A 16,420-nucleotide genomic window follows, 5' to 3' on the forward strand; every position below is an offset into this window, starting at 1 on the left:
TTTTCTTCTTTTTTCTTCTTTTTTCTTCTTTTTTCTTCTTTTTTCTTCTTTTTTCTTTTTTTTTTCTTTTTCCTCCCTGTGAGAAGGAGAAAGAAAACACAAATACTAAAACTTCTACAGAAACAAAAAGCAGAGTGGCTGCCTTCCTCTTTGTAAAATGTTGACGGCTCTGTCTCCCTTGTCTTTAAATAGCGGTAATAAACTGATTGTCTTTTTATCTGCTTCTTCTGCTCCAGTAAAAAAAAAAAAAAAGAGAAGTTATCACTACAGTATGTTTTAAAGAAGTCTGAAATCCAGGGAAAGCTAGTTGTTTGCTGTTCTGTTTAACCTCTCTTGCAAGCCAACTGTAGACAGAGAACAATTAGAACCACACAGAGCTACTGTCTTGTTTGTCTAGATGCAAAAGAAATGCCTGTGTATACAACCTCAACCTATGTATGTATCTTGTAGCTGTGACTAATTTCACCTTTTGTCTGCTGAAATCCTCATTTGAGTAACATAAAAATTGTGTGATAAATTCAAATTTGTGTGTTTTATCTTGAGAGAAAAGTTCCATAAAATCAGTTCAGCACAAATTGGATAATGTAGCATCAGCTCTCTGGTTAAAAAATGTTTTTTGATGGTAACAAAGATACTAATAACTACACTAGTGATACCAAAGAAAAGAAAGGGTTTGGCAAAATTTAGAATTCGGATATAAATGTAGGAAAAATAAAAATTCAAAACAAGGAGTGGCTGACAGATGCAGACATCTTCAGGCTTGTGTAGGGCTGGTGGGGATTTTTGCTTTTCTGACAAAGAATAGCTTTATGTTTGCATTTAAGTGCATATTTCTCTGCTAACGTGACTAAATGCCTGCTTGTCTTCATAAATGTCTGTAGATATAGGTAGCTGTATGGATTTGTGTATGTATGACTATGCAGTAGTTGAATTAGGATGCATGGTGAGGTGTATATATGTAGAAACAAACACAAAAGCAGCTGTGGACTGTAGATTTTTACAATGCTTAATCAGAGCTGAGTGCGTAGGTCTGTATTTGTCCCGTATTGCTCAATGTAAATAGATGCATTGAGTAAGTGTATGGTCTTGTTTTTGTTTTAAGGGGGAGAAAGGGAATAGCACTTGACTGAATTATTTTTACCTTAAAGAAAGTGGGGAAAAAATACAGAACATCTATTGCATGTTCATAATTCACATTGTTTACTAATTATTCAGAATGTGTCAATCAGCATTTGTCATCTAATTTTTTCTTTTCTAGATGGTGCAGAAGAATCACAGTTGTCCAATCAAGATGAACAGAATGGCTTCCTTGACCAAGAAAATAGAAGATTCGATTTTTAGGATGATATCTACAACATGAAGCATTCAACAGAAGCTGCCTTTGAGAACGTTCATCTATGACCTGAAATGTCCTGATCCTGGGGAAAAAGATGAGATTCCATTAATTAAGTCTATAATTTCTTAATACATCCTTATGACTAATCATTTTTGCGTCCGCACAACACGGATACAGAATTCATAAACCAGAGATTATTTTAACACGTAGATTTGTGTTTGTGCATTCAGTATACAAGATACATCGTTTTAATCAAATTTTACATAATCTTTTAAATTATCTGTATTTATTAATAAATGAAGACTTGGCAAGAGGAATTTGTCAGCCATGGAAAACAGTAAATCAGGTTCCCCCATCATGGATGGTAATTTCATCTTGGGAAAAATCAATAACTTGAAAGTAGAACAAGAGGAAGATGGCATTAACTGTACTCTAGAAAGAATGGATATAAAAACAGAACAAGATGAATTCAAACATGCAGACAGCAGTGATGAACAAGAAGACAAAGAAAAGAACTTCATTAGCAACAACCCTAGCAAATATTTATCTACAGAAAATGAAGATGATTATGGATCTCTTTTTTCTCAGTATAGTAGTACGCTGTATGATGTAGCAATGGAGGCTGTGACACAGAGCCTCCTTTCCAGCAGAAATATAAGCTCCAGAAAAAAGTCACCTGCTTGGAACCATTTTTTTATATCTCCTAGAGATAGCACTAAAGCAATATGTATGTACTGTATGAAAGAATTTAGCAGGGGTAAAAATGAAAAGGACCTAAGTACAAGTTGTCTCATGAGACATGTGAGGAGAGCCCATCCTACTGTACTAATTCAAGAAAATGGGACTATGCCAAATATATCTTCCTTTTCTTCACCTACATTATTACTGCCTCCTCAGTCTGCAGATATGGGAGATCTGAGTTCTATGTTATCCCCTATAAAACTGGTAAAGAAAATGGCTTCTAAAATACCATCTCCAGATCGAATAATTGAGGAATCTGTTTCTATTGTTTCTTCTGAAGAAATAGCAGATCTCTCTGTTTCTGAAAAGTGCAACAAAGAAGAAGTCATGGTTGGGTCATCTCCACAGCTGCCCAACAGCCAGTATGATGAAACTGTGGAGAATGTAGCAGAAAAAACTGTTGTAATTCCAAAGAACACATCAGGTTCTAGAAGGAGATCTGCTGTCTGGAAACACTTTTATTTATCACCACTTGATAATTCTAAAGCTGTTTGCATCCACTGTATGAACGAATTCAGTAGAGGAAAAAATGGAAAAGACCTGGGAACGAGTTGTTTGATAAGACACATGTGGAGAGCACATCGTTCCATTGTCCTGCAAGAGAACGGGGGTGGTACCAGTATACCACCTCTCTACACCACACCTCCAACTCTGTTGCCTTCTTTGCTACCATCAGATAGTGATCTGAATTCTATGTCATCCTCTCCTGGAAAACTAATGAAAGAATCAGCTTCTGTGTCCTCTTCTCCAGACAGAATCTCAGAGGAAATACATACTAATCTCTCTTCTGGAGATGTTCTAGTGGAAGACTCAATGCTGTCATCTTCTGATGACATAGGTGAAGTCTCATTTGTGTCCTCCCCTGAGAAACAGTGTGAGGGATTAGGCCCACTCATATTTGAACCTACTGCGGTATTTCAGCAAAATAAAAGGATTATGAAAAGGCTTAAATCAGAAGTTTGGCATCACTTTTCATTGTCACCTGCTGACAGTCTAAAAGCAGTATGTAGATACTGCAGTTGTATGATAAGTCGTGGTAAAAAAGGAGATGTAGGAACAAGCTGCTTGATGAGACATCTATATAGACGCCATCCTGATATAATTGGAAGCCAAAAAAGCTGTCTTGATGTTAGTTTGGCAAATTCTCCTTATGCTACTTTGGCTTCTGCAGAATGTTCATCCTCAAAGTTGACTGAGTTACCTACAATGGTTACACACGATAATCAAATTATTTTTCCTGTCAATAGCAAGAAGACCTCAAAACTGTGGAATCACTTTTCAATTTGTTCTGCAGATTCAACAAAAGTAATATGTATGCACTGTGGACGTACAATAAGTAGGGGGAAAAAGCCAACAAATCTGGGCACGAGTTGCCTTCTAAGACATTTGCAGCGGTTTCATAACAATGTATTGAAAACTGATGTCTCAGAGACTGTATTATCCACATCTACGGATAATCATATGCCACTGAGCACAGAATTATTAGCATCTTCAACTTTTGATGAAACCAATGACAAGTTTTGTGACTCTCACCCAGTTGCCAAAAAAATCACAAGTCTTGTAGCTGAAATGATTGCACTTGACCTTCAGCCATATTCTTTTGTAGACAACATTGGCTTTAACAGGCTGCTTGAATACTTGCAACCTCAGTATTCTTTACCTTCTCCATCTTACTTTTCTAGGACAGCAATTCCAGATATGTATGATAATGTAAGACAAATAATTATTTCTCATCTTAAAGAAGCCGAAAGTGGAGTGATCCATTTTACATCAGGAATATGGATGAGCAACCAAACACGAGAATATCTAACCCTTACCGCTCACTGGGTAACATTTGAGTCTTCATTTCGACCGCAGTGTGAGGATTATCATTGTTCAGCACTATTAAATGTATCACAGATCGATTGCGACTACAATGGAATCAGTATTCAAAAGCAGTTAGAGTACTGGTGGGAAATGTGGATTACTTCCATTGGCCTTCAGATTGGGATTACTGTTACTGATAATCACAGTATAGAAAAAACTTTAAATGAGGGTGATCATTCAAGTGTACAGTGCTTTAGTCACACTGTTAATGTCATCGTAAACGAGGCCATTAAAAGCCAGAGAATGGTTCAGAATTTGCTAAGTATCGCAAGAAAGATCTGTGAACGTGTTCATCGGTCAGCAAAAGCAAAAGAGAAGTTAGCTGAGTTGCAAAAAGAGTATGAGTTGCCTCAGCATCAGCTTATACAAGATGTTCCATCCAAGTGGAACACATCATTTCATATGCTCGAACGTTTGATTGAACAGAAAAGAGCAATTGATGAAATGTCAATAGAGTGCAGCTTTCGGGAGCTGATAAGTTGTGATCAGTGGGAAGTTATGCAATCAGTGTGTCATGCTCTCAAGCCTTTCGAAGCCGCAAGTAGGGAAATGAGTACACACATGTCTACTTTAAGTCAAGTGATCCCAATGATCCATATACTTAACAGGAAAATAGAAATGCTATTTGAGGAAACAATGGGCATAGATACTATGCTGAAATCTTTGAAAGAAGCTATGGTGAGCAGATTGTCCTCCACACTTCATGATCCAAGGTACATTTTTGCGACGCTTCTGGATCCTCGCTATAAAACATCTTTATTTACTGAAGAGGAGGCTGAACAGTATAAACAAGACTTAATCAGGGAGCTAGAAATAATGAGTTCTACCTCAGAAGATGATAAACCTGTTTCCAATGGATGTGATATAGGTTCACCATCTACAAATTCATATGGAGAAGATAATCTTTGGTCACTCATGGGTGACATGAAGAAAACGAAAGATCTGAAGGAGAGAGCAAAGTTACCAGAGGAAATGGTGCTTTCTTACTTGGAGGAAGAAGTACTCGAGCATAACTGTGATCCTCTAACTTACTGGAACTTTAAGAAGTCATCTTGGCCAGTACTGTCAAAATTGGCTGTCAGGTTCTTGGGTTGTCCACCAAGTATTGTTCCTTCAGAGAGATTGTTTAATACATCCAATGAAAGCAACAACTTTAGTCAGTCGAGATTAATGATTGAACACTTTGAAAAACTTATCTTTTTGAAAGTGAATCTTCCTTTAATATACTTCCAGTATTGAAACTAACGAACAAACTGCTAGACTAAAAATTTTGTTGCTCACTGGATAATAACTATCTGTAACTTGGATTGTTAAATTGCTCCAATAGGGGCCATGTATGACATCTAATCAGTGACTATAATTCCAAATTTTAGTTTCATTTTTTCAGCTTTCAATATGTCTACATGTGCCTTATTCATAGTACTTCAGGCCAGATATTGTATATATGTTTTTTTTAAAAGTTCACACTAGAGATAGACTGTCTTGTCAAGTTATACAGAATTATGTAGGTTTTAATCCGTAACTGTAAATGAACTTTTAAAAAAAAAACTCAGTCATTTGTTTTAATAGGATGGCAAAAAAAAAAAAAAGAAAAAAAAGATGTAAACAGTTCTATTCTGTAGTTTTTTATTCAATTATTATGTAAAAACCATAAACCAGGTACTGTATTTTAGTTGCATTGCTTTAATTGCAAAAAAAAAAAAAAAAACAAAAAAAAACCAACAAACAACAAACAGCTCTTATAGTTGTCAAAAGAAAGCTGTCTATGAAAGATGGGATTCAAGCCATCTTTTTATCATACGATGTTTTTAGCTGCAAGCCCTAAAGAACTTAAAAGGATTAATAAGAGTCATTAAGGAAGATGTGTTTACAGGAGACTATCGATGTAGTATCTGAAAATAAACCTTTAATTTGAGATGATATGGAATGTCAGCTATACGACTGTCTGTCGTAAAACCTCCCATCCCGGGTTCTCCTGTTCAGGTTATACATTTAATGGAACGATGGAAATATTCTGGGTATTTATAAAAGCTCTTCGGGAGTTTTATCAAAGTTTATGAATTAATGCTTGTTATTTAATGCTGTGTACAAAAAAAAAAAAAAAAAAGCAAAAAATCTACAATGAAGACTATAAAGTCATTCTAAAGCCTTTTCTTATCTTTAGTGCATCAGAACTGTAAGGTTCCCTATTGTATAAACTGAGCCCTTATTCCTAATGTAATTTCAACTCTGTAGAACAGCCTGTCTTAAAGCTCCTAGTACAAAAATAACTGATCTTCTGATTTTCAGTAATAGCCTTATGGATACGGTGCACTGCTTAGAATTTTATGTAGTAGGGTTGATTCTTAACTGTCAGAGTCCATCAGGCAAGTGGGATATAGAGCCCTCAAGACTTCAAGCAAGAAGAAAAATACAGCCAGCATTCTAATTTGAAAGGAATGTTCTCCAATGGTTTTTTAACTTTAGAAAGATAAATCTTCTCATTTCTGTTTTCATTAAATACTTTTTGGGAAAAAATCATCATTTGCCTATGACCTTTTAGAAAAGTTGTAGCTTTGTTAAAATACTGTACCTATGCCTAATCTAATTTTGCATTTACTATGTTTTAGTGTATTTATAAATGGTGAACTTCTGAAATTAAACATTTTATTTGCAATTTTCTAGTGGTAGTCAACACTGCCTTTTTTTTTTTTTTTTTTTTTTTTTTCCCCTCCAGATGGGTTAAAGACAACCTTTGAATAAAAATTCCTATAATTGTAATCATAAATACACAACAGAACATGCTATGTGAAAAGATTTGTGTTCCATTTCTCTCTTTGGACTTGAAAAAAAAATCTGCTGCTTTTAATTGCATTTAAAGAATTTAGCCAATTTGATGAAATTTTTCCCAGGTGATTTTTGGTTTCCACAAGATTTTTCTTTGAACGTTCTGTAGTTTCATGTATTTTAATTGTTAGTCAGTCAGTTACATTCAGTTTTGGGCCCCTCACTACAAGAAAGACATTGAGGCCCTGGAACGTGTCCAGAGAAGGGCAACGAAACTGGTGAGGGGTCTGGAGCACAAGTCTTATGAGGAGTGGCTGAGGGAGCTGGGAGAAGAGGAGGCTCTGAGGAGACCTCATTGCACTCTACAACTTCCTGAAGGGAGGTTGTGATGAAAAAGGGTCTGGCCTCTTCTCCCAGGCAAATAGTAGGACCCGAGGAAACGGCCAGAAGTTACACCAGAGGAGGTTTAGGTTGGATATTAGGAAACTTTTTCTCTCAGAGGGTGGTCAGGCACTGGAATGGCTGCCCAGGGAGGTGGTGGAGTCGCCGTCCCTGGCAGTGTTCAAGAGGTGCCTGGATGAGGAGCTACGAGAGATGGTTTAGTAGCTTGTGGTACTGATAGGAATGGGAGGGTGGTTGGACTAGATGATCTTGCAGGTCGTTTCCAACCTTGCAATTCTGTGATTCTGTGATTTAGATCTGTACTGTTATTAATAATACAGATATGTTACTACATTGTACGCTCAGGAAGAACTCGCACTGCATTTTGTGTCCATTATTTTATATGCTAACTTTAAATACTATCAACAGTCAGCATTTCCCTATTCCTGTAGGGTTAAATGAGAATGGGTACTCGGATATTTTTTTCTGCATCAGTAAAACAACTTGTTCTAGTTTATGTACAGTTTGAATAAGGTGATTTTGAAGTAGCTTATTGAGAAGCATGCTTAAATAGTTACTGGTTAATTATTACCTCAGTTTTTTCCTGCACTTTAACTATGAGTATAGCCTTGACCTTTGTGAGATGCTTAATATCTCCAAACACAGAAAAAGGTGTGTAGAGGGAGAAGAAATCTTGTGTTTTTTAATTTAACAAGGGATAATTTTTACTCAAGACTTGGAATATGGCTATGAATACAGCCTTAGTCTTAAGGCACTGTCAAGCTACATTACACCCGCAGGAATATTGAACAAGTTTACCTGAAATTCCCATTTCTTTGAAAACGTCTTGGCTCCTCTGCATTAAGACAGTCTTTATTCCTTATAAGTCTCACGTAGGAAGTTGCAATTATGGCATTTTAAGGTAAATTCCAGTTTTTTCTTGTGAAAGATACTTAGTTCTTTGTAAAAACATCTTTTGAGAGCACGAGAATTGTAGTGGCTATTTTAAGAAGCAGAACTTACTTATTCTACTTCATTTGCAAGTTAATTTCCTTTTCTGAAGGGCATTAACTCTTAAAATAGCAGTGTGTCAGTAACAACTTGGTTAAGAATTAATAATACGCTTATTAGAGGTTGCTGATTGTGGTTTTTTTTTCACTTAATTAAAAAAAGGTCACTTAAACCAAGAGAAACTGAAAGGACAACACTGCTGTTTTGGGGATGGAAGTCTTGATCCTTTTACATGAGTTATGTGAGCATTTCCATCTCTAGCTGAGGCGATGACGCTGAAAAAAGAGCACCTTCAAAAGAAGTGCTGAAAGCTTTTGCTGAAGCATTGATTATGGGTGGGTTTTGTGTTGATCTTATTTTGGAAATATTATTTTTAATAGAAGCTCTTAGCAATTGCTAAAAACTTTTTTTTTCCTTTTTCATATTTGTAATGAAAATCCTCCATTAGAAACTCCCTTATTTTACCTTACAATCTTCCAGGCTTCAACAAAGCACAAGCTCTAGGAGTTTTCGTCAGGCTGGACCTATCCCTGCAGCAGAATGGTTCTCTAATGTGTAATCTACAAGAGTGATAGGAACTTCATTTAAACAGTTAATTTCAGTACGTTAGTAATTTCAGAAATAAATTTAGTGCAGATGGTACTAAAGATGTCATTGTAAGGATCTAATAGCTTTTGTGTCTTTTAAAAGGAGGCAAAGGTGTGACCACTAACCACTGCAGCAAGAAATATTTTGCAGTACTAAAGGTAGGAAGGGGAAAAAATAGGTATCTCCAATAACCTGTCCAAAAACGTATCAGGTCCTGCAGGCGTATATAATGTGTTTATTGAGATATATATTACACTATATATTACACAATAATGCTCCTCCCATATGGCCCTTTCTTACTTGGCCTCTTTCCATACCCACCAAGTAAACCTGCCTGACTGCAGAATTCATCCAGTGACCATTTATTTAGAACGCACATAGCTTCTCCCCACTCTCCAAGAATAGCTTCTTACTTTACAAAGAACAGAACCCTCAGTTTAAAATGGTTTAAGTGTAGCATAAGGATGTGGTTAATAAAATTCAGATAGATGTGACAGATATGCCAAACTCAAAATAGATGGGTAAAGTGGTTGAGAGATCTGTCCCCTAAAACAGCTTTTTTTTTTTTTTTTTTCTCTTTTCATTGCTTTATAGAGTGGACAGTAACAAACTTTCATTTAGGGATTTCCAAACTGGGAAATACAAACCTCTAATTAGCAAATATTACTTTCTAATTACATATTAGATTTACTTTTTTAAAACCATTTAAACCAAATTTTAGTCTTCCCACAAGTACGTCCATCCTTTGCCTTATTCTTAGCAACAGGAGTGACTTTTTATCTTCCTTGTTTCGTTGCAAAGCTGACCCAAAGCTGCCTTGTTTCATAAAGTCGGTTAAGTCCCCGGTGACTGGAAGAAGGGAAACATCAGTCCCATTTTTTAAGAAACATAAAAAGGAAGATCTGGGGAACTACAGACCAGTGAGCCTCAGATCTGTGCCTGGAAGATCATGGAGCAGATCCTCCTAGAAGCTATGTTAAGGCACATACAAGATAAAGAGGTGATTCAAGACAGCCATCATGGCTTCATCAAGGGCAGATGATGCCTGCCCAATCTGGTGGCCTTCAAGGTTGGAGTGATGGCTTCAGTGGATGGGGAAAAGGCAGTGGATGTCATCTATCTGGACTTCTTAAAGGCTTTTGACATGGTCCCTCACTACATCTTTCTAAATTGGAGGGGTGTGGATTTGAAGAATGGACTGTTCGGTGGATTAGGAATTGGCTGGCTGGACACAGCCAAAGGTTTGTGATCAGTGGTTCTGTGTCAGGGTGGAAGCCCCTCACAAGTGGTGTCCCTGAGGGGTCGGTCTTGGGACCAGTGCTCTTCAGTGACACAGACGATGGCATCGAGTGCAGCCTCAGCAAGTCTGCGGATGACACCAAGCTGAGAGGTGCAGTCAATACACTGGAAGGAAGGGAACCCATCCAGAGGGACCTGGACAGGCTGGAGAATGGGCCCGTGAAAACCTGACAAGGTTCAGTAAGGCCAAGTGCAGGGTGCTGCACGTGGGTCGGGGCAATCCCAGGTATTTATACAAAGTGGGGGAAGATCTCCTTGAGAGCAGCCCTGCGGAGAAGGACTTGGAGGTACTGGTGAACAAGAAGCTGGACATGAGCCAGCAGTGTGAGCTTGAAGCCCAGAAGGCCAACTGTGTTCTGGGCTGCATTAAAAAAGGGGTGGGCCAGCAGGGAGAGGGAGGTGATTGTCCCCCTCTACTCAGCTCTTGTGAGGCCCCACCTGCAGTACTGCATCCAGGCCTGGGGTTCCCAGTACAGGAAGGACGTGGAGCTCATGGAGCGGGTCCAAAGGAGGACCACTAAGATGATCAGAGGGCTGGAGCAGCTCTCCTATGTTTAGGTTTAAGGAACAGGGCTTGTTTAGCTTGGAGAAGGCTTCAGGGAAACTTCATTGTGGCCTTCCAGTACTTGAAGGGAGCATATAAGCAGGAGGGGGAATGGCTGTTTATGAGCTGGATAGTGATAGGACAAGGGGGAATGGTTTTAAACTAAGACAAGGGAGATTTAGGTTAGACATTAGGAAGAAGTTTTTCACACAGAGGGTGGTGACACACTGGAACAGGTTGCCCAAGGAGGTTGTGGATGCCCCATCCCTGGAGGCATTCAAGGCCAGGCTGGATGTGGCTCTGGGCAGCCTGGTCTGCTGGTTGGCAACCCTGCACATAGCAGGGGGGTTGAAACTCTCTGATCACTGTGGTCCTTTTCAACCCAGGCCATTCTATGATTGTATGATAAAATGAACATGCCAGCCAGAAATGGCAACCACAGTGATGTACCCAACTTAGGTACCAGCTTGGATTCCAAAGGCTGGATCTATGCATAAGTCCCTGTTCTTTATTATTAACAATTTTTTTTTTTCTCTACATTAACCAATTCCTTCTTTTAGTCTCTGGAATTAAATTGGCAGTTCTAAAGGAAAGGATGGCCACAGTTTCGGAAAGTATTTTTACCTTCCACTTGCCTAACCGGACACCAGTCAAGCCTTGGTACAGAACCAACCGCAGTTTCAGCTGAAATAAAGCAGAATTTGTGCAAGACTGCCCATGACACTAAGATGAAGTTCAGAAAAATCATTGAGTGTCCTTGTTCTAAAAAAAAGTTCTGAAACAAATGACTAAAAGTAACTGTAATTGCTCATAGTCATCTAAGGAGCTGATATAAGGTGCATATAAAATGGCTTGTATTCTTAAGTAGAGGAATCATATATATTTAAATAAGAAACAAAACCTTCACTGAGGCATTTTACATATGTCATTTAACTGGGAATTTTTGCAAACATCACCATAATCTTTTGTGTCACACGCTAAGCATATACTGGCAAATTTCATTTGAGACATAGCTGTGACTAATTATGTAACCAGCTAACTGAGAAAGCTGCGGCTAAACAGACACTGGCGATAAACTCAGTTTGTGGTTTTGTTCTTTTCTTGCAAATAGAAAGTGAAGGGGGGAATTTAAGAATGAACATAATGAGGCGAGGAAGGCAAGACTGGACTTCTGTGTAGCTTCTATTATACTTGAGAAAGTGCTCAGATTCAAGGGAAATGCACACAGACACACTTGCATTGAAGCTGAGATACAGCAAATCGGTGCTTGAAGTTTATTAGCTGTCATCAGGCTCCTTAGCATTACAGACACAACTAGAGGTTTAGGAAGAGTCTTTGGCCCAGTTAGCTACAGCACATCTCCATCATGTTTGCCTGAATGTATAATGTGTCTCACCAAGGGAATACGTGAGCCTGGAGTGAGATAAAGGAGCGTGACCAAACTGTTTCTAACACATTACACAGTTACACTGTACTGAGGTTGTACACTAATAGTTTGAATGAAACTGATTAGAACCTGATACATGTTTTGACATTTCTCAGTTAACAGAAAAATGCATTTTGTTTGATCTATGACAACCATTCTCCAGCTGTTTTCTTGAAACTGCCTCCTCTTGAAAACCACAGCAGGTCTATAGGACACGTACAAGGTAAACTACTCTATTCTTCCCCAGCTCTGAATGCTTACAGAGACATAAGTACTCTATGAGTGGAGAATACTCATAGATAATCTAAACTGGACACTGTTCCTTAATCTTTCCTTTTTATTTCTTGATGGAAGAGAGTGAGCTGTTGCAGTTATGTTTTGAATTTGCTTCTACTTTCATTATTGAAAGTACTGCCATCAGCAAGTCCTTCAATGTGCAACTACTTTTAGTTTTACCACAGTGGCTGCTCTAAATCTTGTGCTTTAAGACAGATTATCTGCCAACTCCAGGCCGTTCTTAATGAGAAAACGTGGTAACACACCTTGTCTGTAGGAAATTAACTCAAGCTTCAAACATGATACTGTGCAACATTTGATGACCTTTGGGGAGTTTTTCACACTAAATTCAATCATTTACTACAGCACAATTATACACGTTAAATGCATTTTGTTTACTACTTCATTCTGCTTGACTGTCGTAGGCATAATTCACATATGGGCTGTACTATCTGGTTTTTGGTGTTTTGGGCTTTTTTTTCGTTTTTGTTTCTTTAGGTTTATTCAATCATTTAAATGTGCTTTCCTTATTTCATCTTCTTCGTGGGATTTTTTTGTTTGGTTGGTTTTTTAAGAAAAGTTATACTCTAAGCCACAGCTATTTGCAATCAATAAAGACAAAAAGATTTTTTTTTATGAACTTCAATAGTAACACAAAATTTATTATTACTTTCTAAGTTCCTACCAAACTCTCGAAATGTGTCTCCTCCCTGCGCTGCTCATGTAGTAACTTGATGCTTCCTCCAACCTTTTCCAAGCCCCTAAAGGCAGAAGAATTTGTAATGCTGCACTCCAAGACCAAAAGGGGGTGGGAGACTTCCTTAATGCCCTCTTACAGCAAGGGAGTTTAAACCCACACTTTCTTCTATGCAAATATCCATCCCCATTGAAATAGAAAATAAGCTCTATATCTCTTCTGGAAGCTTTTTACTGATCTAAAGACAGCAAAAGACATAGAGATAAGAGCATTAATTTAAAAGAAAGGAGTTTACTTTCTATTCCAAGTACTGTTTGTTCGTTAAAAGCAGCCTTTTGGGGAAAAAAAAAAAATCTGCAATACTCTTCTGTGCTACAGTTTGGCAGGTACTCCTTCCTGTTCAGGGTGCAGGCTACATTAAAACTTTTGACCTATGTTGTGGAGGTCTTACATGTACTGGCTGCCATCGATTCATACAGCCACCAGTGCTACACTGCTGCACAGGTCACAGAATGGCCTGGGCTGGAAGGGTCCTCACGGATCATGAATCTCCAACCTCCCTGCCACAGGCAGGGCTGCCAGTCTCCACATTTAATACTAGACCAGGCTGCCCAGGGCCCCATCCAACCTGGCCTTAAACACCTCCAGGGATGGGGCATCCACAACCTCTCTGGGCAGCCTGTTCCAGCACCTCACCACTCTCTGTAAAGAATTTCCCCCTGGCATCCAACCTAAATCCCCGCTCCCTCAACTTAAAACCATTTCCCCTTGTCCTGCAGTTATCAACCCTTTCAAAGAGTTGATTCCCCTCCTGTTTTTAGGCTCCCTTCAGCTATTGAAATGCTGCAATAAGGTCACCCTGCAGCCTTCTTCTCGGTGCTCCAGTCCCCTCATCATCTTTGTGGGCCTCCTCTGGACCCTCTCCAACAGCTCCCTGTCTTTTTTGTACTGCGGGCTCCACACCTGGACACAGTACTGCAGATGGGGCCTCACAAGATCCGAGAGGGACAATCACCTCCCTGTCCCTGCTGGCCACTCCTCTTCTGATGGAGCCCAGGGTACTATTTGCTTTCCGAGCTGCAAAAGCACACTGCTGGCTCACGTTAAATTTTTCATCCATCAAGACCCCAGGTCCCTCTCTTGCAGGGCTACTCTCAATGAATGTTCCTTCCAGTCTGTATGGATGCCTGTGATCCCTCCAGCCCAAGTGCAAAACCTTGCACTTTGCTGTGTTGAACCTCATTAGGTTCACCCGAGCCCAGCCCTCCAGCCTGTCGAGGTCCCTCTGAATGGCATCCCTTCCTTCCACCATGTTAACTGCACCACTCAGCTTGGTGTCGTCAGCAAACTTGCTGAGGGTGCACTCGATTCCACCACTGATGTCACTGATGAAGATGTTAAAGAGCACCAGTCCCAAGACAGACCCCTGGGGGACACCGCTCGTTACTGTCCTCCATCTGGACACAGAATCATTAATTACCGCCCTCTGTCTGCATCCTTTCAACCAATTTCTTATCCGTCGGGTCGTCCACCCATCAAATCCACATCCCTCCAATTTGGAGAGAAGGTTGTGGTGGGGGACCATGTCAAAGGCCTTGCTCAAGTCCACCGGTTGCCTTTCCCTTGTCCACCAATGCCATCGCTCCATTACAGAAGGCCACAAGATTGGTCAAACGTGACCTTCCCCTGGTGAAGCTGTGCTGGCTGTCTCGGATCACACGCTCATTCCTCATGTGATCAAGCATGTCATCCAGGATGATCTGTTCCATGATCTTCCCAGGCACAGATGTGAGACTCACCAGTCTCTAGTTCCCCAGGTCCTCCTTGCTCCCTTTCTTATGTGTGGGAGTGATGTGACCCTTCCTCCAATCATCCTGGACCTCACCTGACAGCCACAACTTTTCAAATATGATGGAAAGCAGCTCGGCAACCACCTCTGCCAGCTCCTTCAGAACCCTGGGATGCACGCCATCTGGCCCCATAAACCTGTACGCACTCAATCCCATGAGGTGGTCTCAGACCTGCTCTGCCCTTACAGTGGGGGGGGATTTACTGCCCCAGTCCCCACCTAGAGATTTAAGGATGCAGGGCTCAGGGAGGTGAGAAATACTAGAATCATGGCTGCCAGTGAAGACCAAGGCAAAGAACTCATCCAGTACCTCAGCCTTCTCTTCGTCCATTGAAGCCAGTTGTGCTTTTACATTTACCAAAGGAGGTACACTCGCTTTGGCCTGTCTCTTCTGGCCAATGCATCTGTAGAATGTCTTCATACTGTTTTTCACATCCCTCACTAAGTTCAGTTCTGCCTGTGCCTCGGCTTTCCTGATCCCACGTCTGCAAGTCTGGATGGCATCCCTGTTTTCTTCCCAGGTGACGCCCTTGTTTCCAGAGCTTGTACACATCTTTCTTTGCCCTCAGTGTGCCCAGCAGGTCCTTTCTGAGCCATGCCAGCTTCCTGCCTCCTCTGCCTGCCTTGCTATTCAGAGAGACAGAAATCTCTTGTGATCTCACAAAGGCATCTTTGAAGAGTAGCCAGCTTTCCTCTTTGTCTTTAAGGACAGCATCCCAAGAGATCTTTCCTGACAATTCCTTGAACAGCTTAAAGTTCACTCTTTCCAAGTTCAGGATCCTGACCCTCCTCTGCTAGGCCCACATTCAAGATCACGCACTCAACCAGGGCATGATCACTGCAGCCCACGCTGTCGCCAGCCTTAATACTTTGAATGATCTCCTCCACACTGGTGAGCACCAGGTCCAGCAACGCTTCTCCCTCTGGTCAGTCTGTCCAATATCTGAACCAGAAGGTTATCATCAATGGATTCCAGGAGCCTCCTGGATCTCTTGCAGCTCTCTGTCCAACATCTCTCTTCCAACAGATATCCAGGTTGAAGTCCCCCACCAGGATGAGAGCTTGTGAGCACAATACCCCTAAGCAGTCTCCCTTGGATCAGGTGGCCTGTAGTATACCCCTATCACCAGCTGATCTTTATTAGTCCTATCCCTAATTCTAACCCACAGGCTCAACCTGTTCCTGACTGTTACTCAGAAAGAGCTCCTCACATTCTATCCACTCTTTGACATTGACTCTTTGACTCCCCCACTGTTCCTACCTTGCCTCTCCCTTCTAAAGAGACGATACCCCTCAGTGGTGGTATTCCAGTTTATCAGAGTCATCCCACCATGTTTCTATGATAGCAACAAGCTAGTAAGTTTCCAAGTGCATTAGTTTCCAACTTCCCCTGCTTATTTCCCAGGCTGCGTGCATTGGTATAAAGGCACTTCAGCTGGGCTTTGTCTCACCACCTTTCTAGAGGATCTAGGGTCCCCTAGAACAGCAGCATCCCACTGCCCTACTCCATCGTTTTGTACTCCACCCTCTGCTCAACACCAGTGGCCCTTATTTTATCCCCATTCCCCTTTGTATGTAGTTTGAAGACCTTTCAGTCCTGCCAGTTCCTCAATTAGAATCCTCTTACCCCTTGGAGACAG

General features: G+C 40.4%; 1 protein-coding gene across 6 annotated transcripts in view; it reads left to right on the forward strand.

The window, feature by feature from the left end:
- The window catches only part of ZBED4 (zinc finger BED-type containing 4), a 22,589-nt gene extending 15,983 nt beyond the window's left edge, over positions 1-6,606 (forward strand). For all 6 annotated transcript variants that reach the window (XM_042815748.1, XM_042815743.1, XM_042815747.1 and 3 more), the window contains one exon: positions 1,259-6,606. In XM_042815748.1, coding sequence (XP_042671682.1) covers positions 1,664-5,182 — 3,519 coding nt within the window. In that variant the 5' untranslated portion in view covers positions 1,259-1,663 and the 3' untranslated portion in view covers positions 5,183-6,606. The remainder of the gene's footprint in view (positions 1-1,258) is intronic.
- Positions 6,607-16,420: the final 9,814 nt, after the last annotated feature.

This window comes from Centrocercus urophasianus, unplaced genomic scaffold, assembly GCF_019232065.1.
Source record: "Centrocercus urophasianus isolate 14NV4802_14NV808 unplaced genomic scaffold, USGS_Curo_1.0 seq_15, whole genome shotgun sequence".
Taxonomy (NCBI): Eukaryota; Metazoa; Chordata; class Aves; order Galliformes; family Phasianidae; genus Centrocercus; species Centrocercus urophasianus.